The 26058-nt window shown below is 41.0% G+C and overlaps 4 protein-coding genes across 4 annotated transcripts; 1 reads left to right on the top strand and 3 right to left on the bottom strand.

Annotated features, from left to right (window-relative positions):
* Positions 1–1486: 1486 nt before the first annotated feature.
* LOC147497670 (uncharacterized) lies at positions 1487–2650 on the bottom strand. Its single transcript, XM_086562965.1, has one exon. It carries the CDS (start codon positions 2648–2650, stop codon positions 1487–1489), a length of 1164 nt encoding a protein of 387 aa, XP_086419091.1.
* Positions 2651–2707: 57 nt separating this feature from the next.
* Positions 2708–4371, bottom strand: LOC147497669 (uncharacterized). The gene is made up of 2 exons (XM_086562964.1): positions 3158–4371; positions 2708–2921 (listed from the first exon to the last, which is right to left on the bottom strand). The coding sequence occupies exons 1-2, from the start codon at positions 4369–4371 to the stop codon at positions 2708–2710; spliced, it is 1428 nt and encodes a 475-aa protein (XP_086419090.1).
* Positions 4372–12006: 7635 nt separating this feature from the next.
* LOC147497668 (uncharacterized) lies at positions 12007–13026 on the bottom strand. Its single transcript, XM_086562963.1, has one exon. The coding sequence runs from the start codon at positions 13024–13026 to the stop codon at positions 12007–12009; it is 1020 nt and encodes a 339-aa protein (XP_086419089.1).
* Positions 13027–15472: 2446 nt separating this feature from the next.
* LOC147497667 (uncharacterized) lies at positions 15473–15826 on the top strand. The gene has a single exon (XM_086562962.1). The coding sequence runs from the start codon at positions 15473–15475 to the stop codon at positions 15824–15826; it is 354 nt and encodes a 117-aa protein (XP_086419088.1).
* Positions 15827–26058: the final 10232 nt, after the last annotated feature.

The raw sequence follows: 26058 nt of genomic DNA, 5'->3' as shown, positions 1-26058 counted from the left end.
CCAAATGACTTCACAGAAGTAGTTAGAGATGGTCATTGCATAGATTGGTCGGTGGATATGCATGAAATAGTGGAGGCTCGTAACAAGTTTTGTACTTGGGAATTTGTTTCTTTGCCTACGGGCAAAAGGGCTTTGGGTTGTAGAAGGTTCTCTATGGAGTTGAGTTCCAACATTGGTTGGAGGTACTCCACAAATGCTGGAGACTCATGCATTGTTGATTGATGTCTTTCGTAAGCATGGCCCTTTGTGGGTGTGATTGCTCTTTGTGAGCATGACTTTCTGTGAAGATAGCACTTTGTGGGCATGACATGCTCTTTGTGGGTGGCTCTTTGTGAGCAAGACACTCTTTGTGGGTGGCTCTTCATGAGCAAGCTAGACACTCTTTTCATTATTTTTATTTTCTTTTTCTTGGTACCAAAACTACCAATGCTATTTTTATTTTATTTTTATTTTGATGGAGCTTTTTTCAGACTTTCAGTTTCAATTATTTACGACTTGGGAAGTTAATCAGTTTAATTTGTTAACTGAATTTAGCTGCTAAACAGCCAAACAATATGTACATAAGTATTTGGGGTGTTCATTGGTAAAACAAATTTATTTCATGGGAATTGAGCATGGTTTAAATTGTTGGCCTGGGAACAACACTCAATCAACACCATAACCCATAAGGCTTTGAACATAACTCCCCAACTAACTTTTTTTTTTTTTTTTGGTTGGTAAGCGAGGTTTTTAGAGAGGTCCCCTACCCCTTTTATTAGAAATAAAAAATTGTCAAAAGCTTGTTACATTCTCACTCTCTCAAGTATTGCTTACCCCTCGCATCATCATATATAATTCTTTTTACATCCTCTGTAAGCAATGTTGGTACTAATTCTAAAAAATTACATGATGGAATATTAGCTGCAATAGCATCAGCTAATTGATTTGACTCCCTGAAAACGTGGATAATGGTAATCTGTTCAAATTGGGCCTTTATTCGCAAAATAGCCTGTACCATCTTTTTGGCCTACCATGGGTGCTGGGCCCTTTCTTTTAAGAAGGATATTATGGTCATTGAGTCAGTCTGTACTTGAAGTCGTCTTGTTCCTTTGCTTAGCGCCATTTTCAGCCCCTGCTCTACTACTTCCAGCTCGATGAGGTCGATCGATGGCTTACTTGCTCTACCATGGCTAGCTGCTAAAACATTCCCTTCATGATCTCTAATCACTGTTACCCATCCCCCTAGTTAACCTTTAAGTGTGCCATCTGTGTTGAGAACATAAATTCCCACTTCTGATTTCTACCACCGCACAAATTGAATCTTCCTTTGCTTTATTACTACCTCCACATTCCACTTATCAGTGAACCTCTCAATCTCTGGTCCATATTCCATTTTTATCTCTACTGCCTTCAGCTTTGCTCTCACATCACCAATCAACAGTCGAGACATCTGATTAACATTCACCGCCTTGTTTCCAAATATCCTATCATTCCTTGCTTTCCAAATCTAGTAATTAAACCCATTCCACATTAGCCTCATCACACCATTCTCAATTCCTTTCCCCTGCGACACAGCTTCAACCCATGATACTTCCTGTTGCCATATTGGTTCTATTCTTCTGTTGTACTCCATTTTCTGCAGAGCTATTTCCCATAAGGACTGTGGTATAAAGCAATCATGAAATAAATGCTCCTCCGTCTCAGTTTCTCTCCAGCAGAATATACAAGTATCTGAGTCTACGACCTTTTGTTGTTTCATTTTTTCCAATGTTTTCAGTCCCCCACTTAGCGCCATCCAGCTGATGAAGGAATGCCTGGGTATTTTATTTGCATACCAAACCAGCTTATGCCACAGAACTTCTTGCCTTACTCCTCTCAGACTCTCATAAGTATCCTTCATGCTATACTCGCCATTTGTGGACGTAGACCATACTATATTATCCTCATCACCCATAATCTCCACTTCATTTTCTATTGCTGCAGTAATCTCACCTATATGATTCCTTACATTACTCGTGAACTCCCATGTACCATCTATTATGAAATTCGACACTGTAGCCTGCTTGTTGCAGCTCGAATCATATAACAGTCCCTGTGGAAACTTCTCTCTTAATATCCCAAATGGATGCCATGGTTCATTCCAGAAGCTCGTTCCTCTACCATTGCCTATCTGGTGGAATACTATAGTTGCGGCTTCCTTTCTAACTTTAAGTGTGAGTGTAGCCATCCAATACACACTAAGGTTATTCAACACTGCCTTTACCAGCTGTAATCTTCCCGCATAAGAGAGTAATCTGCCCTTCCAGCTTTGAATATGCTCTGTGATCTTTGAAATTAAAGGACAACAATCTGTGGACTTCAACCTTGTAGTAATCAACGGAAGCCCTAAGTACTTTACTAGCAGCTCACCCCTCGGAAACAACAGTGTTTGCTCTATGGCTGTACTTACACTATTATCCATTCCGGCAAAGAAAACATTGCTTTTTTGCACATTCACTTCCAACCCAGAGACTCTACTGAAAATTTGGAGGTTTTCCTTGAGTTTAGCGGCTGTTCTATTGTCTCCGTACATGAACACCATCAAATCATCTGCAAAGGATAAATGAGTAATAACTGGCTCCGCACACTTAGCATGTAACTGATACTGACCTTCTCTAACACTGTGATGCATGATTTCCGTAAATAAATCCATAACCAACACAAAAAGATAAGGTGATATTGGGTCACCCTATCTAATCCCTCTTCTTCCTTTGAAGTAGCCATATGAGGACCCATTAATCATAAAAGAGTACGAGGCTATCTCCACACACAGTTTCACCCATTTAATAAACCTTTCTGGCATCCCAACTCTTCTCATTGCAAACTCAACTGATTCCCATCTCACTGAATCATATGCCTTTCTTAAACCAACCTTTGCCGCACATCTTGGTGGATATTCATTCCTGTGATAATTATGCACTAATTCTTGAGATAAAAGAATATTATCCTAGATACTTCTTCCACTAATAAAGGTTGATTGGTTAAGGTTCACTAACTGCGGCATTACATCCTTCATTCTTCTTGTCATGACCTTGGTTATGGACTTATATATAACCCCACAACAAGCAATAGGTCTATAATCTGATAAAGACAGAGGTACATGTATTTTTGGTATAAGTGTAATACACGTAGCATTTACCTCACTGAGTATCTAACTCGCGGAGAAAAAATTTTGTATGGCCTTAATGAAGTCATCACCAATGACCCTCCATGTGCATTTGAAGAAAAAAGCAAAGAAACCATCACTTCCCGGTGCTTTTCATCACCAATGTTTAATAGAGCTTCTATTATCTCATCTCTAGTTACATCTCTCTGTAACTCCTCATAGTTCTGTGAGCTTATCTGCTTCCTTGGCCCAATATCTTCAAAAATCGTAAAATCCACAACCCTCATCATATTAGGACTGTAAAGGTCTTTGTAATACTCCACACATTCATTACCAATCTCATTGTAATCCTGTATTACATTACCCCCTGAGTCACGCAGACATGTGATCTTGTTTGTAACTCTCCTTGCTTGCACAGATTTAAAGAAATAAGCTGTATTATTATCACCTCCCCCTATCACTTGATCTCTGGACTTCTGTCTATACATATCTTCCTCAGTTGTAGTTGCTTGTGTATAGGCTATAATCACTTCTTTTTCTTTCAGAATAATCTCACAGTTTTGCGGCTGATTTTGTAGCTGTGTTTGCACCCTATCCATCTCTTGCTTTATTTCTCTTACCCGGTCCACTACACTTCCCACTCTGTCTCTGTTCCACTGTATAAGAGCTGCTTTCGTTAATTTTAACTTCCTCATGAATATATACATAGGATTCCCTACCACCTCACTTCCCCAAGCTTCTGCCACTGTCTTCATAAACTCCTTCTCTCTATACCAGAAATTAAAGAATTTAAATGCTCTTTTCTTTTGATTCCTTTGTACCAATGATCTCACAATCATGGGTGTATGGTCTGAGACAGCTCCAACATTCAAGAACTCTGCTTCATGGTCCTCATATGCCCCAATCCACTCTGAATTTCCCATTACTCGATCCAGTTTACAGCTGATCCGATCTACTTGCCTGTAGTTCCAAGTATACAAATTGCCTTTGAATTTAATATCTACTAGTCCAGCTTGGTTTACACAATCCATAAAATCTTCAAAGTTCTGTTGTCTAACTTCTAGACCACCCACTTTTTCATGAGAGTTCAAGATGGAGTTGAAATCACCCATTAGCAGCCATGGCTTCTGAATTTGGCATGATAAATCCACTAAGCTTCTCCATAGTTCTCTCCTCGTGCTCATCTCTGTACTTGCATACACCACTGAGATAACCACCTCGTCTCCTGAAATAGTGGTTACCTCCATTGTTATATGCTGCGTGTCCTTCTTTAGTAACTTTGCTGTACAAGTTCTTGGATCCCAAAGAACACCATATATTACCACCATCGATATCATTGTAGTTATCCTCCGTCTTCCACCGATTGAATGTTTTCGTACAATTCTATCTCGATTCTTATTCTTTACTCGTTTCTACCAATCCCATCACACTAATGTCGTGCCGTCACCATGTCTTTAACTTCAACTTGCTTAAAAGCTTTATTGAACCCCCTCATGTTCCAACATGCGTAATTTATCATTTACAGTGTTGGGTTGGTTTTAAGAGGCTTAGTATAGCCTCTTCATTACCGCCCGCCGACCCTCAGACGTTACGTGCATGTTTCCCTGCTTTCTGCTTTGATTCGAATCAGTCCTCACGATCAGATGTTTGAATCGATTGTCTCCATGCATCAGCAATAACCTCTTTTTATCAGCCTCAGTTTCTGCATTTCTGCCTATTTCATCACTGCTGCTGTCATTACTCTGTTGTCCTGATTCGCTATGGCATCCTCCTTCCTTTCCTTCTCTTCCCTTTTTCATTTTGCATCTCTGTTTCCTCTTTGGACTTTGCCATTCTTTGAGTTTTTTCCCTTCGTATCCTCTCCTTCAGAGTCTTTACTAGAGTTTTCTCCCTTCACATCCTCTCCTCCAGAGTCATTACTTGCTATTTCTTCGTTTTTCCCTTTTTCAGCCATACTCTCTGTGCCTTCGCTTTTGGAATTGGCTGCCTTGGGCAAGTAAGGTCAGTATGCCCAAAAACCTTACAGCCACTACAGCACGGTGGCCTCCAATTGTACTCGAACTCTATCTTGTACACTCTTCTTTGATCCAAGACCACTGGGATTCCATCTGGATACGGGCATGTGGCATCTATCTCAATACACATTCTTGCATACGACGTTCGCACCATATTCTCCGTCAGCCGATCTGTGAACATCGGTATTCCAATGGCACTCCCAACTTGGCTGAAGCCATCCTTGTTCCACATTTCCATAGGTAAACCTTTCACCACTACCCATATAGGAATTGTTCTCAACTCTTGCGTTTCTGCCTCCACAAAGAGTCTCCAAGGCCTAACAACAAACAGTTTACGTGCAATATGGAACGATCCTATATCCAATACTGCCTTCCGATCATCCTCATTCTCAAACTGGAAAGTGAACATTGTATCTGCATAAGGCTTCATAATGAATTTCTTAACTCTCCATGTCCTACCCACAATCTCCTTAACATAGTTATAATTCAGCCTCTTCCCCACAAACGACCCAACCACCAGATTCTCAAATTTCTTATTGAACGCAGTGAATTGTGTGCTCTGTACGTGTATAACTGGTTTGCCATTGACAATAGTGAGTGGTATATAACTCAATTCGTCTCTCCCTGTTGCTCCCTTTCCAATCACATCTGCCCAAGTACTTTTCTTTTCTGACTATGTTGTTGCTTCAACCTCATCAGCCTTCCTAAGGTTTCCATCTGCTTGCGTCTCTTTTCCTACTCCTACATCATCTGCATTACTTTCTCTAGTAGTCTGTTCCCCTCCCAATGACTTGGAGTTTGCATAATATTGCTCATTATGTTGCTGTAACTTCACGAGCGTGTCTTGGTTCTCCTTTGTTGTAGTTCCATCTAAGTTATTCTCCTCATTACTTAGCGCGAACTCCAGCAACTCCTCCTTAAACTGCAGGCCTTCATGACCAACCTCAGTTTCTGTGGGTTTTTTCCCCCCTTAGGCCCATTACTGTTTGCCTGTTGCACTCCAGTCCTAAGATGATCATCTTCCTGCGCGTTAAGTTTTTTCCTAGTCAGATCCGATATAACCGGATACTCTTCTTTGCTGTTTTCATCTCCCACCGCTTTAGTAACTTTCGCGTATATGAAGTCACCATCTTCTCCATCTCCTGATATTCTCTCGACTCCTTGTATTCCTGCTTTATTTGTTCCTGGTTTTATTGGCTGTACCAACTCATTTGCCTCGTTTCCTCCTGAACTTCCCAAGTTGCTAGAGGAGGATACAACTTCCACTCCCGATACCCTCTTTGATTTGAAATACTGTTCTACATCATACTGGAGTTTCGCGATGGTTTCTTTGTCATACATCATTGCTTTATCAGGTGCCTTACATTCAGTGCCCTCCTCGTCATGGATCTTCAGCGCTATATCCAACGCAAATGCATTCATCCTACTGCGTTCTGAATTTCCAGATCCAAACTTTCCTCGGTTTAATCCTTCCCTAAACCTCTCCAATGAACCATCTCCATACCTTTTCCTGAGCACAGATGACATTAGCTCCATGTCTGCTTCCTCACTCAGTGGTGTTTCTTGGTCAGAATCATCTCCTTCCATACGAACCCTAGCTGGTGTGCTAGGGTTTACAGCCTCTAAACTACCTAAACCGTGTGGTTTTTGCATGATTTTTGTTTTTTGGTGTAAAAAATCCTAAATACCCCTAAGGCTAACAATCACCCCTTAGAGGCCACCATTAACAACTCAAGGGCCCAAAAAAAAACAAAAACTGGGATTATCCCCCCTTGGCCCCTTACAAGTAATTCATATCCTTCTCACTTCCCCATGCCTGTTCTATATAAACTGGGATTATCCCCCCTTACAAACTCACAAGTCACAACACTACCAAGTAGCCATGGCAACTCCAAAGCTTAAATTAAAGCTCTTGATAGATAGGAAGGCGAAAAGAGTTCTTTTTGCTGAGGTTGGAAAAGTTTTTGTTGACTTTCTTTTTAGTTTACTGTCACTAATAGTTGGATCTGTTATAAAACTTCTAAACAAGAGTAAGATGGTAGGTTGTATTGGAAATCTTTGTGAGAGTGTGGAAAACCTCAATGACACCTATATTCTCAACCCAATTGAAAACAAGGACTTGCTCTTGAATCCAAAACCAGCAGTCTCTTCTGTTAGTGTTCCTTTGTTACTTGGGCAAGAGGCCGGACATCAGGAGGGTACTACATGTGTAGTAGCTATCATCGTAATGTAACTGACAACCCACTTGCTATATGTCCACAATGTAATCATAAGATGTCAGCTCCAATAACCTACGTTCCTCATGGCACTGGTAATGTGGGAACTAATGGCGCTGAGGGAGGATATGTGAAGGGGGTAGTAACCTATAAGGTGATGGATAATCTCACTGTGATGCCCATGTCCACCATTTCCAGTATAACTCTCCTCAGTACGTTCAATGTTGAGAATGTTAACTTACTTCAGGAGAAGGTTGTTGATATGGGTATGGAGGAGGTGAGTGCTAATTAAATTCTTTCTTCTATATGTGTACCAAATATTTTTGTTTGGTACACAAGTACGTGCTAGTATATATTACTGATGCCAATTTCGTTTCTTATTCTTGTGTTTTTTGTGTGTACACATATACGATTCTTGTAGGGCCTGGAATTATTGAAGACCTCGCTGCAGTCCAAGATGGCACTTTCTGATGTTTTTCTTGGCACAATCTTAAATATATGATTTTTTGTGGAAATTATTGCGCGTGTTTGCTTTGCTGTTTAAGTTGAACAAGTTTATTCTAGAATTTGAAAAATGTTAGTCAGATCGTTTGTAGCTATTTCATTTACTATATTTTGGCTCGTGGATGTTGTGATCTTGATAGTTAATTTGCAAGTTATGAACAGTTGGCTTATGATCGATGTTTACTATTTAATTTTTCTTACAACCTTCCTGATCTGTATTTAAAAAATTCCCTAAAGAATTTGCATGCCATGAACATAAACATAGGGGTTCTTGGGATCTTGTGTCAGCCTTAATCCCAAAAGTTAATAGTACACATCATAAGTTGAGAAGCAAGTGTCCAACTGGCATGTTGTTTTTTCAAAGGTGTATGGGAGGAAAAATCTCTGGAGTCGAATAGTATACAGGTACCCTCTTTGAAAGGAGAGACAATAGCTAAATACCCCAAGATAATAGTTGGCTAGATTCTTTTTCCTTTTTTATTTCTTTTTAGTTTCACTTACAGCTAGGAACTGTTTTTGAGTTTCTTCTTTCTTGACATGTTGTTCTTAAACTACATGAAACAAGAAGAAATAGCTAATGGGTACTCACGGTGAGACTCTGAAACCATGACAAACTTCACCTACCATGACCATATTACAGAGGAATGTGATTACATATTTTCGACCATTTCATCTTGTAAAATATCTGATTTTATGCGACATCTCAAATACTCATTGCCACTAATGGAATTTCAAATCTTTATAGCTACATTTGCGTCGATCATCATCTGGGTTCTTCTTAAGCGTCTTGGTATACCTATAACGGTTTCTCAAATCATTGTAAGATCCTTGTCTTGCTTGTATGTTTTGGAAGTATATACAAGTATGAAAACCATGCTGCGCAATGGTTTTCTTTTTTTTCTAAAGTATTAAAGTCTTAAAACTCGTCATTAGAGTTCGATAGTTAACATAATTTTTTTTCTTTTTTTTTGGTTGGTAAGCGGGGTTTTTTTAATTAAGAGGTCCCCTACCCCTTCCTCATAGAGGAGGAAAAATATTTTGAACTATTACAATCTTAAATACTCTTTCCCACTAGTATCTTCAAACACAATTTTCTTTATATCTTCGGAAAAAGAGCTAGGGGTGAGTTCAATGAAATAAACATCTGGGATAGCGGCAGCTAAGCTATTTGCTAACCTATTACATTCTCTAAACACATGCATTATAGAAAAATATTCTAACATACTAATCCTCTTCTTGATGTCTTCCAGTAGCTTCTTTATCCTCCATGGTTGCTGTCCAGTTTTTTTTAGGTAGCTCATAACATTTGTAGAGTCTGTTTGGGCTTTCACTCTCCTTATATTATTCCTCTTTGCTAGTTCTAACCCTTGTTGCAGCCCTTCAAGTTTAATGAACGCAATTGTAGTAAAGTGTGATTTGCCTCTTGCTGCCGCCATGACCATACCTTGATTATCTCTGAGTGCTGCCGCCCACCCACCTTCTATCCCTTGAAGCGTTCCATCTGTGCTTAAGTTCACTATGTCTAGTCCCACGCGCTCCCACTTTACCTTCTTAGCTGTTGATTCCGCTGTTCCCACAAACAAATTCCATCTTCCCATGAAATCATCTCTTTCCATGCTTGTTGGCATCTTTGTTATGATCGATCTTAGCTTAGTTCTGACATCTCTTATGATTTGATAACCCACCTGATCCAAATATCGAGTTTCGCGTTTGAAAATTCTGCCACATCTTTCCCGCCAAATCCAGTATATGAATGCATTCATCGTTAACTTCAGAGCATCTTGCTTAATACCTTTCCCACTCGATTTCTACACCAACCATTCCACTTTATCCTGCCATGTTGTTTGTCTCCTCCTAACATAACCTGCATATGCCATAATCGACATCCAAATATTCAAAGAATAACTACACTCAAAAAAACAGATGCGTCACCGTCTCCACTTCTCTCCAACAGAGCACGCAGACATCCGAAGTTCGTCACCTTCCATTGTTTCATCTTATCCCTCGTTTTCATCCCCTCAGAGAAGAACATCCATCCTATAAATGAGTGTCGAGGAATTTTATTAGTAAACCAAACTAACCCATTCCATGCCGCGTGGCTGTCTGATGCTCCTCATTCCTTCACGGGTTTCCTTGGTGAAAATTCACCGCCTGCAGGCAAACAGCCCAAAATACTTCATCCTTACCCCTTCTATTGGTACTTCCTCCTCCATTTGTTGTGTTATATCCATGATATGATGTCTAATGTCTTTGAGGCACAGCCCAAACCCCATTCTCAATAAGATTCGCCATCGGGGTACCGAGATGTTACATGTGGAGTTATATCGAAGTGCTTGAGGGAACTTATCCTTTTAATGACTCGATGGATGCCGCGGTTCATGCCACATCTTTGTTCTTTCCCCATTCCCAATTTGATAAAGAATGAATGTGGTTGCTTCAAGTTCTTAGCTTGAGTATATTCCTCCGCCTACTTGAGCAATCGGTGGTATTGTCATGTGCCAGAATTCCTTGTTTCTGATGTGATTCTTCTTTACCCAATCCACCCATAAAGTCTTCTTCTCACTTATTATCTGCCATACATGCTTAAGTGTCACAGCTTTGTTAGCAGTTCTGAGGTCTCGGATCCCAAGCCCTCCCTCTTCATAGGAGTAGCACATATCATCCCAGCTAATTAGTGCATGAGATGTTTGCATGTCTGGTCCTTTCCAAAGAAAGTTCTTGCACAGTCTATTTATATCTTCAATAGTCTTCATTGGCAGCATGAAAGAAGCAGTCCAATAGATGCTAAGATTATTCAGCACTTCCTTTACCAGTTGCAATCACTCGCATAAGATGAGATTTCCCTCTCCACTTTGTATTCTTTTCTCCACCCTCGATACAAGGCCACACAATCTGTTGCTCAAAGCTTGTAGTTATAAGAGGCAGTCCTAAGTACTTCACCGGCAAGTCCCCCGCTGGGAATTGTAAAGCATTTTGGATTTCATTACATTCTGTCTGCCCCAGGCCTGCATAAAATACTTGATTTTTGTTGACATTCACTTCTAGCCCTGAGCACTGCTTGAATTTTATCAGGTTCTGCTGTAAGCAAATAGCTGTCTCCTTTTCTCCATGCATAAAGGCTAGTAAGTCATCTGCAAATGAGAGATGAGTGATGATAGGATCATGACATTTATACTGTAACTTGTACCTTCCATCCTCTACACTCTGCATCATAATATCAGTGAACAGATCCATAACCAGCACAAACAAGTATGGTGACATGGGGTCTCCTTGTCTTATTCCTCTAGTTCCTTTGAAGTGCCCATATGGTGAGCCATTCAGCATGATAGAGTAGCTTGCAGTCTTTATACATTCCTTTACCCACTCAATAAAAATGCCTGGTACCCTAATCCTTTGTAGAGCAAACAGAACAACTTCCTATCTTACACAGTCATAAGCCTTTCTTAAATCGATCTTAGCCATACATCTTGGTGGGCCTGTGTCTCTGTGGTAATTATGAACTAGCTCATGAGATAATAGAATGTTGTCTTGTGTACTTCTTCCAGTGATAAAAGCTGATTGGTTATGGTGTATAACCCTTGGCATAAAAGCTTTCATTCTACTAGTAAGAATCTTCGTTATGCACTTGTAAACAACAGAGCAGCATGTAATAGGCCTATAATCACTAAGGGATAAAGGGCTTTGTGTTTTAGGAATTAAAGTAATACATGTAGTATTTACCTCAGAGAGCATTCGGCCTGACCTGAAGAAATTTTGGATAGCTTTAGTGAAGTCATCCCCCACAATTCTCCAACATGCCTTAAAGAACAAGGCACTAAACCCATCTATTCTCGGAGCTTTATCATTATCAATATCAGCCAATGCTTCAATGATCTCATCTCTGGTCACTTGCTTTTGCATCTGCTCTTGCTCATGTTGTGTAATCCTCTATGTAGGCTGTGCATTTGCAAAATCAGCAAAGCTAACATCTGGCAAATCAGCAGGACTAAACAGCAGCTTATAGTACTTAACACACTCCTCCCCTATGTCGCATAAATCTTCTATGACATTCCCACTTCCATCTTTCAAGCAAGTGATCCTATTTGTACTTCTTCTAGCCTTGATAGACTTAAAGAAATATTCTCAGATTATTATCTCCCAAAACAATTTACGATCTCGACTTTTGCTTATGCATTGATTCTTCTGACATGGCAGCTTTCACATACTCTCCAATAGCTCTCCTCTCCTCCAGTCCTAGATCATGATTTGTAGGGTCCATTTGCAAGTTAGTTTGAACCCTATCCATTACTTTCTTTGTGTCATCATCTCTTGATTGCACATTACCTACTCGTTCTCTGTTCCACCCAATCAACTCAGCTTTGACTTGTTTCAACCTCCTCATGAAGGTGTACATCGGGTTTCCTACTGCCTCCATAGCCCAAGCATTTTTTACAACTTCCTTAAACCCCTCCTCCTCCACCCATAAATTCAAGAATCTGAATGTTTTCTTCTTCTGATTTCTTTGAGTGCATGGGTATACCACCATAGGTGAGTGGTCAGATGTGGCGCCAGGATTCAAGAATTCTGCCTCAGTGTCCTCAAACTCACTGATCCATTCTCCATTCACTAACACCCTGTCCAGCTTTCTCCCAACTCTTATGCGCTGCTTGTTATTCCACGTAAACCGGTGCCCTTTGTATCTCATATCAACCAGCCCTGCCATTGTTACACATTCAAGAAAATCTTGGAAATGAATAGTTCTTGTTTCAGTTCCTCCAATCCTTTCTTGTTCATTTAGCACTGAATTGTAATCTCCCATTGCTATCCACGGGAGTGTAGTAGCAGAGATATTGACAAAATTATTCCACAGTTCCCTTCTTTCATTCCTATCATTTGAGGCATATACTACAGTGATTATGAATTTCTTACCATTAGACAAAATGCCCTCCATCGTAATGCTTTGTCTATCCTTCAGAATCACCTGCATTTTACACAGCTGAGGATCCCAGACCACCCATATTCTACCCAGCCTATCTTCACTGTAGTTACGTATCCGTTCCCATCCACTGCATACTTTATTAAGTATCCCCTCCATATTCTCTTCTTTCACTCTTGTTTCCAACAGTCCCATAATTCCTAATTCAAACTTTCGAATCAGTTCCTTCACTTTATAGTGCTTAAAACCCATGTTAAACCCCCGCATGTTCCAGCATCCTAGTCTTATCATCATTCAGAGGAGTTTAGAGTGTCAAAAAAAAAAAAAAAATAGTTAACATAATTTTTTTGGATTCTAATTGTAATTGGTAATTGTAATTATGTAGAAAAAGCTCATTTATTTTTTTTTAATAGGGAATAATTATGTTATTTAAGTTACATTAGAAAGGTTTTTCTAAATTATTAATAAAAGAGAGCTTGATTTAATATTAGCTTGGGAAATTGGGAAGTATTCGGAATTTGTATCCTATCCTTGTCAACCTTATCTGCAATGGCATGCCAATCAACTTGTGTTTGAGAGTATAGGACTTCTTGTCATATCAACATACCTGACAGTCTGTATTTTCTTTTCTTGAGATTTATAATCGATATCAGATATCATGTTCTACTGTTTGAGACCCAGATTCATACCTTTGTTCTCAATAGGGAGAAGAGGATGTTCCCTTGTATAAGAATCATGGGGCCTCTCCACTCATTGCCAATTGGTAGCACTCCTTACCATCAAGCCAGTTCGGCAGAAACCTAAGCCCATGGCCCCGGATAGAAAACTCAAAGTCAGAGAGGAAATTGATCGTTTACTCTCAACTAAGTTTATACATCCAGTTTCATATCCGCAGTGGTTGTTTAACGTGGTTGCATTACCCAAGAAAGATGGGAAAATGAGAGTGTGCATTGATTTCACGAACCTTAACAAAGCTTGTCAGATTCATCCCTACCATCTTCCACGAATATTGGAATTGGTGGATGCCATGTCTGACTACCCACGATTATCATTTATGGATGCGTATTTGGGATACCACCGGATCTCGCTAGCTGTTAAGGACCAAGAAGCAACTGCATTCATAACTGACCAAGGGATTTTTTGTTACCAAGTTATGCCTTTAGGTTTAAAAAACGCAGGGTCTACGTACCAGAGGATGATCGACACCATATTCGGAGATATGTTGGGCAAAATAATGGAGGCTTATATTGATGACATGGTTGTAAAATCCAAGCACAGTGGAGATCACATCTCTGACTTACAATCAGTTTTTGACAGAATTAATGAATTCAACATGAGGCTAAATCCTTTGAAATGTGCTTTCAGACTAATATCAGGGAAATTTCTAGGATATTTGATGACGCGTCGAGGCATCGAAGCTAACCCAGAACAGATCCGATCCATTCAAGCCATGCCCTCTCCAAAAACAAAAAAAGGAGATTCAACAGCTCATAGGGCACTTAGCAGCACTAAATTGTTTCATCTCTAAATACTCGAACCAGTGTCGTCATTTCTTTCAGACGTTAAAAGACTTAGCAAGGTGGAATGATGATTGTGAAAATGCCTTTCAATTAATCAAGGACTACCTGGTCTCACCACCAATCTTGGCCAGCCCAGCTACATGGCAACCTGTTAGAGCTTACTTGGCCACTACAGATACTGCAATAAGTGCAGTCATGTTCATTGATGGAGAAGATGGTCGTCCGATCTTCTTCATTAGTAAGACACTAACCGGGGTGGAAACCCGATATTCGAGAATTGAAAAAATTGGTCTAGCACTGGTTCATACTGTCAGACGCCTCAAGCTGTATTTCCAAAGAAGACTGGTCAAAGTATACACAGAATATCCTCTTTGCAAAGTTTTCCAAAGTGCCCAGGAATCAAGTAGACTCGCGGAATGGGACATCTACTTAAGTGCTTATAACATCAATTTTGAACCTCGCATTTCAGAAAAGGGTCATGCACTTGCATCCCTAATGACAGATTTCCCTATCGGTGATTTCGTCCCCGAAATCAACTAAGACGATGACATCTCTAGCAAAACGGCTATAGTTGGGGGCGAGGAGGTGCCGCCAAAGCATACTGACCCTTCATCCGATTCATGGACCGTTTACACGGATGGCTCACATAACAAATTAGGCTCTGGATTCGGATGTGTTTTAATCAACCATTGAGCGTTCAGTTCATTTCGGGTTCAAGGCCTCCAATAATGTAGCAGAATATGAAGTCATCTTTTATGCCATGCACACAGCTTTGGACTTAGCGGATTCAGTAAAGAAAGTCATCTGTATTTGGGTGAGTTCCTGGAAATGAACTGCGTCCAATTTTCTCACCTTGCCCGTTTGCGAAATGGGGTTTAGACATCATTGGGCTTTTCCCTAGAGCTTCGGGGAATGTCCATTTTTTGCTGGTTGCTACTGATTACTTTACCAAGTGGGCAGAGGTACAACCCTCAGTGCACATACAAGCTTCCAACGTGAAGCAGTTCCTATGGAAGAATATAGTGTGATGTTTTGGTGTCCCTGCCGAGTTAATATCAGACAATGGAAAGCAGTTTGATGCAGAAGAAATACACAAGTTTTATGCTAGTCTCCATATTCAACACAATTTTGCAACACCTTATCACCCTCAAGCCAACAGGGAAGCCGAGGCGACAAACATGTCAATCTTAGCAATCTTCAAACGTCGACTCGAGCAAGCCAAAGGAAAGTGGACAAGAGAGCTACCAGCCGTTCTATGGGCATATAGAACCACTCCAAAACGCTCAACAGGACTGTCACCATATAACCTGGCTTTCGGAGCAGAAGTCGTATTACTTACCGAAGTTTTTGCTGGGACAACCCACACTACTGCCTTATACGATGGTCTTAATGATGAATTACTAGCTCATTCGAAAGCCAATGTAGATGAAGTACGTCAAGAAAGTATTGCTCGTCTGCTCCATTACCAGGCAACAATGAAGAAGCAATATGACAAGAAGCTTCGCTTGAAAGCTTATCACCTGGGCGACTAGATCTTATGCAGAAAATCCAAGATCATTGATGCAGGGAAACTAACTAGGCGAAAATTGGGAAGGACCTCAGCATAGGCGAAAAAGTCATGGAGTTTGTGTTTTCAACACCTCTCTCTATGCACCAAAAAGTCATGGAGTTTCGTTCGCAATACCTTACTCCGCGTATCACCGAGTCATGGAGTTTGCATTTTCAATACCTCTCTCCATACACCAAAAAGTCATGGAGTTTGCGTTTTCAACACCTCTCTCCATACACCAAAAAGTTGTGGAGTTTGCATTTTCAACACCTCCCTCCATACACCAAAAAGTCACGGAGTTTGCGTTTGCACCACCTTACTCCACGCATCACCGAGTCATAGAATTTATGTTTGCAACACTCCCTCCATGCACCAAAAATTCGTGGAGTTTGCATTTTCAACACCTCTCTCCATGCAACAAAAAGTCATGGAGTTTGCATTTTCAGCACCTCTCTCTATGCACTAAAAAGTCATGGAGTTTGTGTTTTCAACACCTCTCTCCATGCACCAAAAAGTCATGGACTTTACGTTTGTAACACCTTACTCTATGCATCACCAAGTCATGAAGTTTGCATTTACAACACCTCTCTCCATGCACAAAAAAATTCGTGGAGTTTGCATTTGCAACACCTCTCTTCATGCACCACCAAGGCATAAGGTCCTCGCCTACTCCATCTTCAAGTCCAAGGTTTTCTATTACGTCTTCCAAGGCACTTGGAAGCAATATCCCGCAAATCTCTTTCTTCGGGCAAGAGTTGTACAACGAAGTATAATGTCGTGAACATCAACAATCTCTTTGTGTCTACAACACCTTACTCTACTCATAAAAAATCATTGGTGAACATTTGCGACCACTTACCCTATGCATAAAAAGTCAAGAAGTTGTCCTTGAAGAAAATTGAAGAAATATTGAAATATTGATATTGCAACAAGCTCAAGTTTCACCAATATTTTATACACAACTTAAAATTGGGGGCGAGCATTGGTCGACATTGAATAGTTGGAGTACCTATCCAACTGCCATAGAACATGGTTGTTTCTCTAGTGAAATGCCAACAATTAGGGGCGACTGCAATATGTTTGACGCCTAAAAGTTTCTCTATTTCATTAGTATTGAGTGTTTTCATACCACCGGTGTTACCTGAACTAAGCAGTGAACAAAAACAATGATCAATATTTCATGGCTGTACAAACAGCCTTAGGCATTTGTGTCAAACAAACAACCTTTGGTTGCTTTCTTTTCACAATCTTCAACTCCGATCCGTCTATAACTTCCACTGTCGCATCCTTTTTGAACTAGTTTTTTTATTATTCTTCACCACAAGGAACTAGTTCCATCCGGTAAAGAGGGGGCGGTGTATGTGCCACCATATTTGCACCCCTATAAACAATCATCGTTGGGTACCATTATAGCGCTACTCACTACTAAGCACGATGCCCAAAATTATGGCATGCCAGGGCCACCCAAAATTATGGCGTGCATGCGCTGCCCACAATTATGGTGTGCCTGCCCTGCCCAAAATTATAGCGTGATTGCGCTGCCCAAAATTATGGCGTGCCTGTCCTGCCCAAAATTATGGTGTGCTTGGGCTGCCCAAAATTATGGCGTGCCTGTGCTGCCCAAAATTATGGCGTGCCTGTGCTGCCCAAAATTATGGCGTGCCTGTGCTGCCCAAAATTATGGCATGCCTACCCTGCCCAAAATTATGGCACCACAAGCTAGATATAGCAGGTTCAGATTTAAAAAACATATTTGTTAAGATATGCTTTCATATTAAGACTTTACATAATTACAAAAGATTTTCTAGCAACTAAGGAAAGGATATTTCTCATTCTTATCCTATAAATACCCCTTTCCTTTGAAACAAAGAACTACGTTCATTTAAGAGACTTAATTCCAGAGAACGATTTGGATACGTAGGCAGCCATTGAAGGTACAGTCTCAACAATTCGAGCGTTCTTGGACATGCCCGACCCAAAAACAAAGAAGCAGATACAGAAACTATCAGGAATGGTGGCAGCCCTAAACCGATTCATATCGAGAGCATCAAACAAATGCCGACCTTTCCTACAAATTATCAAGAAGGGTGAACAATTCACATGGAATGAGCAATGCCGCCAAGCATTCTCTACAATCAAGGGCTATTTGACAACACCACCTGTGCTGGCAAAATCGATTGATGGTGAAATGCTGGGGTTGTACTTAGCTGTGTCTGACTTCGCTATCAGTTCAGTTCTCTTCAAAGAAGAACAAAATGTAGAGAAACTAATCTACTTCACAAGCAAGACATTGTTGCCAGCTGAGAAGAACTACTCCCACATTGAAAATGTAGTATTGGCACTACTTTATTCAGCAAGAAAATTCAGGCCCTAGTTCCAAGCACATCCAATCAAAGTGCTCACCGACCTGCCACTAAAGAAGATCCTTCTCAAAGCCAACAACACAACTCGTATGGCAGTATGGGCAGAAGAACTCGTTGAATACCACATTGAGTTCACCCCAAGAACTTCTCAGAACGGTCAGGTCGTTGCTGATTTCTTAGTAGATTTCCCAGTTGACGACCTGAACTGGGAACCACAGGACAACATCCTGACCTCTAAACAACACGACCCGTCGGTATGATCAGTCTTTGTGGATGGAGCTAGCACTCTAGGTGGCAGCTGAGTCAGAGTAGTCCTAGTGTCACTAGATGGCTTTATGGTGGAAAACTCAGTTAGCATCGATTTTGTGACATCTAATAATGAAGCTGAGTACGAAGACTTGATCATGGGACTTCGTATGGCATTCGAGCTCAAAGTTCAGGATCTCAAGGTCTTTAGCGATTCACAACTTGTCGTTCGCCAGGTCGCCAATGAGTATACCACCAATGAAGGTAACCTTTCTAAGTACCTTCAAGTTGTAAATCAATTACTGCTTTCTTTAAGAAAGTCACCATACACTATTTCCTATGGGAAGAGAATCGCCACGCTGACAGCTTGGCGCACCTCGAGACCAAAACACCAAACTGTGACCCTAGGAAACTATTCATCCAAGTGGTTGATCTACCCGCTTACCAAAATGAGCACGTCCTAGAAATCAGTGACCTATGCCCACTCTCTGACACTCAGATGAGTCAAACATGGATGCAACCTATCAAAGATTATATCCAGCTAAGCAAAGCACCAATAGATCGCATCAAGGCCAAACAGGTTCAATACCAGTCAGGTCGCTACTGCACAGTAAATGGCAAACTTTTCAAAAAGTCTGCCGGAAGACCCCATCTGAGGTGCATAAGCCCAGAATAGGGTCAGATGATTTTTGCAGAGATCCACGAAGGATAATGAGGAAACCATGCAGGAGGTCTCTCTTTGGCTCACAAAGCAATCTCACAAGGATACATTTGGCCAAGAATGCAGATCGATGCAAAGAAGTATGTACTAAAATACAGCCAAACATTTAGCCATAATATCATCCAGCCAACTCGCAAACTCATCAACATTGCCAGCCCTTGGCCATTTCACATGTGGGCTTTGGACATCATGGGTCCATTCATTCCACAGAACAGCACAACCTTTCGGTTCGTCCTAGCTATGATAGATTACTTCACCAAATGGGTGGAAGCGATCCCTTTGGCTCATGTCAAGGAATCTAATGTCAAAAACTTTATTTGGACCAAAATCATTACTAGATTTGGCCTCCCCCACACACTGGTGATGGATAATAGCTCCCAGTTCAAGGGAAAAATAGTTAAAGAATTCTTGGCTAAGTGGAAGATAGTTCACACGTTCTCTACTCCCCAGTACGCTCAGAACAATGGTCAAGCAGAAGCTAGTAACAAAGCAATTCTGGAGAACTTGAAAAAAAAGATTGAAAAGAACAAAAGCCAGTGATCCATGCAGCTAGAAAAAATTCTATGGGCTCATAGAACGACATCTCGTTCTAGTACAGGTGAGTCACCGTTCTCATTATGCTACGGCACTGAGGTCGTCATTTCTACTGAGCTGACTATTACAACGACTTGATATGAGATTGTCAAATTTGGTCAGAACGATTCCATTATTGCACGAGAGGTCAACTTACTTGAAGAACGATGCGACCTAGCAGCTATTTGAGTGGAATCCTACCACCAAACTCTGAGGAAGACATACAACAAGCGAGTTAACCTTCGAAGTTTCTAACCTGGCGACCTAGTCTTGAAAAAGACTAAGGAAGAAACTGGCACCAACATGGGAAGGCCCTTATATAGTGGAACGAGTCGTTGGCAATGGAGCATATTGGATCAAAACCCAAGATGGACAGGCACTTCCACGTCCTTAGAATACTTTCTTGTTAAAGAAATTTTATCAATAAAAAATTCTATTTCCATGAGTTATTACTCTTAGCATATATTTATACACATAGTTTTTATTTTGCATCAATGCACTGCAATTTCTCAATGTTATCAAGTCGATGCACAACTCGCTCTCTAAGAGCACAACGCTCACTCGAACTAAAACGCTCCATAGGGTTTAAACGTTCTCCACATTAAAACTCTCACTCGAGCTCAGGGTTATATAGCTCACAGGCTACTTAGCCTTAACACTTCTCACTAGTTGGCGACCTACACTTCTAGGGGCAACTCAGTGCAGAATGCTCTCTAAGAGCAAAACATTCAAACAAACTTAAACGCTCTCTAGAGCTCAAACTTTCTTTAGAATTAAATGATCACTCGAGCTCAGGGCTACATAGCTCGCGCACTTCTCACTAGTTGGAAACCTATACTTCTAGGGTCAACTCAGTGTAGAATGCTCTCTAAGAGCAACATGCTTACTTAAGCTACAATGCTCACTTGAGCTCAAAGGCTTCATAACTCCAACACTCCTCACTAGTTGAATGCCTACAACTCGAGGATCAACTTATCGCAAAAAGTTCTCGGGAACACTAAAAAACGTCTCTAAAAATAGCATGCTTACTCAGTCGAGCTAAAATGCTTCAAGGCATCCTAAGTCTTCTTAGGCGACAGAACATACATCTCTAGGTCAAGTTCCTACTGAGATATTAAAGCAACATGCAACAAGCATTCAGACAAAAGTAAATTGATACTTCAAAGTAAACATGCATTTCACAAGTGCAAAATACGAACTGCCTGAACATAGTTAGGAAACTATTTCTTTAGATTCTACTGAACTACCACTTATGTGGAAACCAGTTTGTTCAGATATCAAAAATAAAGAGGTAAATAAAGGTGAACTACCTAGGTCACCCCAGGTTATCAGCTCTAATGTATCTAGCTCAAGCCACACCAACATAAAGGCAAACTGCCTAGGCAAGCCCAGGAAACCAGCTCTAGTGTTTCAGGCCCAAGGCCAATCAACGGAAGCCTACTCATAATGATTATCTAGACAACATTTTCCAAACCTTCAACTTGAAGAGGGTCCAGGTCGGTAGAAGAGATAGGATCGGGCGAGATCATAACAGGAGGGACTACAGGGTTCATTCCCAATTCGTCACCAACAGGAGGGTCAGGAAGAGAAGTAGCAGCAATAGGCAGCATGTCAAGAGTGGCATCGGCATTTATAGTTGAGAAAACCTCCTTCCTATCTACAACCATACAAGCATACTCCTCCTTGAGCTGCTCATGTTTCTACTCCAGCTCTTCTAATGTAGCGCACATCGAATCATACGCATCTTTAGCCTGTAGGGTGACCATTTTACACTTCTCAGCGAAGTCATTAATGGTAGCCACCTTCCCTTTCAGATCGCTCAACTCATTAACCGCAACCATTCTCTCCAGAGTCACGGAAAAGAGTTATGCTTTCGGTCGTTCTGCTTCCTCTGCTCAGACTGCTGCACATCACGAACATTGCCCATCTCGTCTTCCAGCCTTTTGATCTCGCCTTTCTCTACTTCAGCGATCTGGGTAATAGTCTTCAGCTTCTAGTAGCTAGCTATAAGCTGCACCCAATTACACACGATCACAACTAAAAAAATAACATGTATAGTTAAACATAATCAACCAAACTGTTAAAAGCGTGGTCATTACCAAATAGTGGGCCAGGTCCATCATTCTCAGATTCTCTTCCAGGTCCTTAGAATCCAAGTCCTTCCTATCCCCATCTAGCGTCATGCCCTCCAGTAAGCAGGTCGCTATAGGTGCAGACTTGTAACTACAATCCGACCTCTTGACAAGCCGCTTTTTCCCAGTGACCTCATCCACATATATAAGGTTATGTTCCAGGTCGTCTTTACCTTTAATAGAAAGACCCTTACTAACAACCCTGGCAGCCAACCTCTCTTTTCCCTTACCACCAGTAGCGTCCCCCACAGGTGTGGGTGTCCCAGTCTCAGTGCCCCTAAAACCCAGGACACTAAAATAGACCTGAGCCCTCGACCTCGGGACCCGTATAGTCTTTCCCCCAGCTCGCTCAACACTACCAACACCAGAGCTACTCCCAACAATGTGCCCAGTCCCTTTAGGTACCTTCACAACTCTCCCATCAGACTCCTCAGCCTTCCTCTTCAACGCACTCTTTCGCTCACGAAGACTGGCGAAAATGTCATCCAGATCGAAGGGGGAGTCCTATTGCTCTCTCCCCCTTGAAGCAGCCTCAGACCTTTCACCTTCAGGTCGCCTCACCGACCTACTACCACCAGCCCCATCGCCAGGTCGCACCTGCGCAGACCGGCTCCTATTCCTAACCTCCCTACTGACAATCCCATTGTCTTCATGATCCATGCTTGAGCCACTTGATGATGTAATCACATCCTTACCTTTAGACCTCTTCTTCTGTTGTTTCCTCTTTTCCCTGATCCCAAGTCCTCCTCTTTCAACAAAGTAGCTTGCTACTTCAGGCAACTTCTCCCGCTTCTCAGCACGAGTCAAACAAGAAAACTTCTTGATCATACTACGTCATTTCCTTCTAGCAATAGCGACCTCTATAACATAAAAAATTCAAAGGTCAGTTCGTTATAGCACATACTCATCAGTATACAAAACAGAGGCATGGTTCAACTAAACAACCTAGTACGTACCAGCAAAATTACAAACCCTAGTCTCAACACTAAACCTAGAGGTACAATAATTCCCAAGTATAAAAAATGGCCTCTTCTCCCAGGGTTCGTTACTAACCCCATCCAGAATGCTAGACTTCCCAGTCAAAGTTTGTAAGCTAAAGTTGTTAGTTCTAGATCGTTCCACAACAAAATGCTCAGCAATATCCGCAACCCCAATGTGGTACTCACCACATTCATTCAAAAGGTCGAATACTCTAAGAAAATGCCATGTGTTTCCAATGAATTGACAAGGCGCTTTCTCACAGAAATTCAAAAACTCACATGTTAGCCTAGACAATGGTAACCTCAACCCAGCTCTCAGTTGCCCCTCACAGATAACTACCCTATAGTCACGGGGGACGAACGCGTTACTAAAAATGTTAGCGTCCTCACCCAATTCGTGAATCTCCAGATCGCTTACATTAATATTATACACACGCCTCAAATCACCAAAGCTTTTCAGAGCTCGCTTGTTTACTACCCTAGGAGGCAAACCACTAGAGGATGATGCAACCCTATCACCAGAATTGCTCACCATTGCAACCACAGAATCAGAACCAACCTCCTTTACCCCCTCACTCAATGAAACATCTCGAATCTCCTCAAATCGAGTATCATCTGAATTAGACATACTTCCTCTTCTTAAACAACTCACCAACAACAAATAATGATAGCTAAAGCATAGCGAACCCAACAAAAAAAAGTAGCAAAGAAAAGAAAAAGCAAAGAAAAAATGGCAGAAACTAACCTGTGCCTTTCAAACTCAAGGATAAAAATAACGAGCGCTTCAGTTCTCCAGGTGTATATCACAAGCCACTAGTTCGTTTTCCAAAGCAGTAATCATTTTATTTAACCTTAACATGCCACATCTCCCCATAAAATGAGGCAGTTCAATTGCAACATTTCAAATCAACCATCTGACATGCCATGCCAACTTAAATCTCTCACCAGATCGCTACCCAATACCAAACGACCTACTGAGAGGGGGTTGTGTGAGGGAGTAATATACACTACCAGTAAATATTAAGCACGTGTCTAGCACACCAGGACGATCACATTCATCTACACATCTAGGTCGCTAAAGATCAGTTCATATAGGTCAAGCGACCTCATCAGCACCCTGACTGCTATTCCCTCAGATCGTCCACATCCAAAATGGTAAGCATCCAGGACACTCATATTGGCCATCACCTGAATGGCTAGTAACGTATGACCTGGCTGTCACCTTAAGGATCGGAGCTGTAGGTGCGCTCGCCATTACTCCACTGCAGGACTCTTTCATGGCTCTTTAAGTGCCATCAAGTCCATAACTTAACTGATCACAGGAGAGGGGGAAGCGCGATCACCCTCACCTATATAAAGAAGAGAAGGAACTACGTCTGACCTGATTCAAGTCTCCCCCTAGCAGAGAGAACTTGATACGAAAGCAGTTCATTCAAACGAACTTGGTCAAACCCAATCAACCAACCCATTTCCCTCGAATTGCCTGCATTAGTAAGGTCAACTAAATACAACCTTTACACATGGTATTTGCTTACTCAGTTTGGTAAAAATTTTGTTGGTGTATTACACATCCAAGATGCAAATATGAGCATCTTGTTCTCTTTCATTATGCAGGGATTATCAGACTTTCTGAGGAACCGCTCCATAATTGGAGTGAAAAGAATGCGAGCTGAGAGTTAGATCAAAAGCCATTTCAGGATGCCTATCTAGAGAGGTGTTCAGGGGAGGAAAGGGACACGAGCTCTGCTGAGTTATGTTCCTTGTGGCAAAAAAACGTTCAAAATTCACATTGGCATCCATTTAAAAGAATCCGGATGGATGACAAGTTTGTTGTATGTTGATAAGCACCAAAAATTGTATTATAAAACCCGTAGAGATGTAACATTTCGGTTAATTTTGTGCTTAATAATCATGAAATAATCGTATTCTCATGCTTTGTAGTTTGGAGCAACTAACGTAAAAATGATGAAAAAGCCAACATTTAAGCACGGAATAGGGAAGCTTTCCGATTAAGCCCATGTGAAGCCCAACAAATTTGGACTAAAGCCCAAAGACTCAAACATGACAAAATCAAGCCAGAAACGGGATTACGTGTATAGAAACAGAAAGCTTCCGGAGCTCATATCTCTTGAACCAGGACTCCGAATTTGGCAAGTGATCTGCTCAGACGATCAGTGCGATGAGCTCTACTAAAAGGCAAGAAGTTGTAAAAATTCCAAAAAACCAGCCCACCACTAAACACAGCACGTGGACCCACTATACGGGCCCACAAGATTTGATGAGTCATCATGCAAGTAAAGATAAAAGGAGCAAATAATTGGAACAAAATGGACACCTTGCATGCAATTAATGGAGTTAGATAAGATTAGGTGTTAATAGTGTAAACCATATAAGGTGTCACTTTGCTTTGGTTTTGTGGATAAGATGGAAATTAATAGGTTTTGGTGTTTCACGTGGGATGAAAGGAAAAAGCTCTCTTATATATAAGGGGGGCTGATTTTAGAGCCTTAACTTCTTCTTTTGACTCCTTTTTCATTCGTTGTCTTGTAGTTTAGTTTTTGTTTTTGTTTTATGTAAAAGCTTGTAATAGTGTTAATGGGGAACACCTTTAGTTTTTGAAATAAACTTCATAATTTCCTTAGGTAAATCAGTGTTTAGTTTTTCTTTTCTTTTTCCTTTCTTTCATTAGCTTATATAACTTGTATTTTCTTCAAATAATCTAAGGATCAAGAGCTAAAACCCTCCAAGGTGGAGGGTTAATGATGCTCATGTGAGGATTCGTATATGTTTCTTAGAAGTAGGATTCACTACTTAGGACTAAGGACTCATGTAGCACACTACCCTAAAATGGTAGTGTCCAGCCAAAATTGAGGCCTGGAGGTTGATGAAGACTCGCGTTCACCACCCTTTTTGTGTCTGGGCTAGCCGCGCGTGCGGGGTACTATTTGACCTCTTCATTCTCTATTTGATAGGTGTATGTTGTATGAGTCCAGGAGTTGAGAAGGTATTTCAGAGATGAAATATCAGTTCAACTCCTTATGCTAGGGAAATGGACTTAGATATGAGTTCATCGCATTAGGGATCGATGCTCTAACCATTAGGGTTTGATAATGAACCCAAATCAGCTTAGAGATTGTAGTAATCTGATTCTAAGATAATAAAATGAAACCTTGCATGAATAGAAAAAATCTTCTACCCTT

The sequence above is a fragment of the Coptis chinensis genome, chromosome 5, assembly GCF_015680905.1.
Source record: "Coptis chinensis isolate HL-2020 chromosome 5, ASM1568090v1, whole genome shotgun sequence".
NCBI lineage: Eukaryota > Viridiplantae > Streptophyta > Magnoliopsida > Ranunculales > Ranunculaceae > Coptis > Coptis chinensis.
This window is presented reverse-complemented; position numbering and strand designations above follow the sequence as displayed.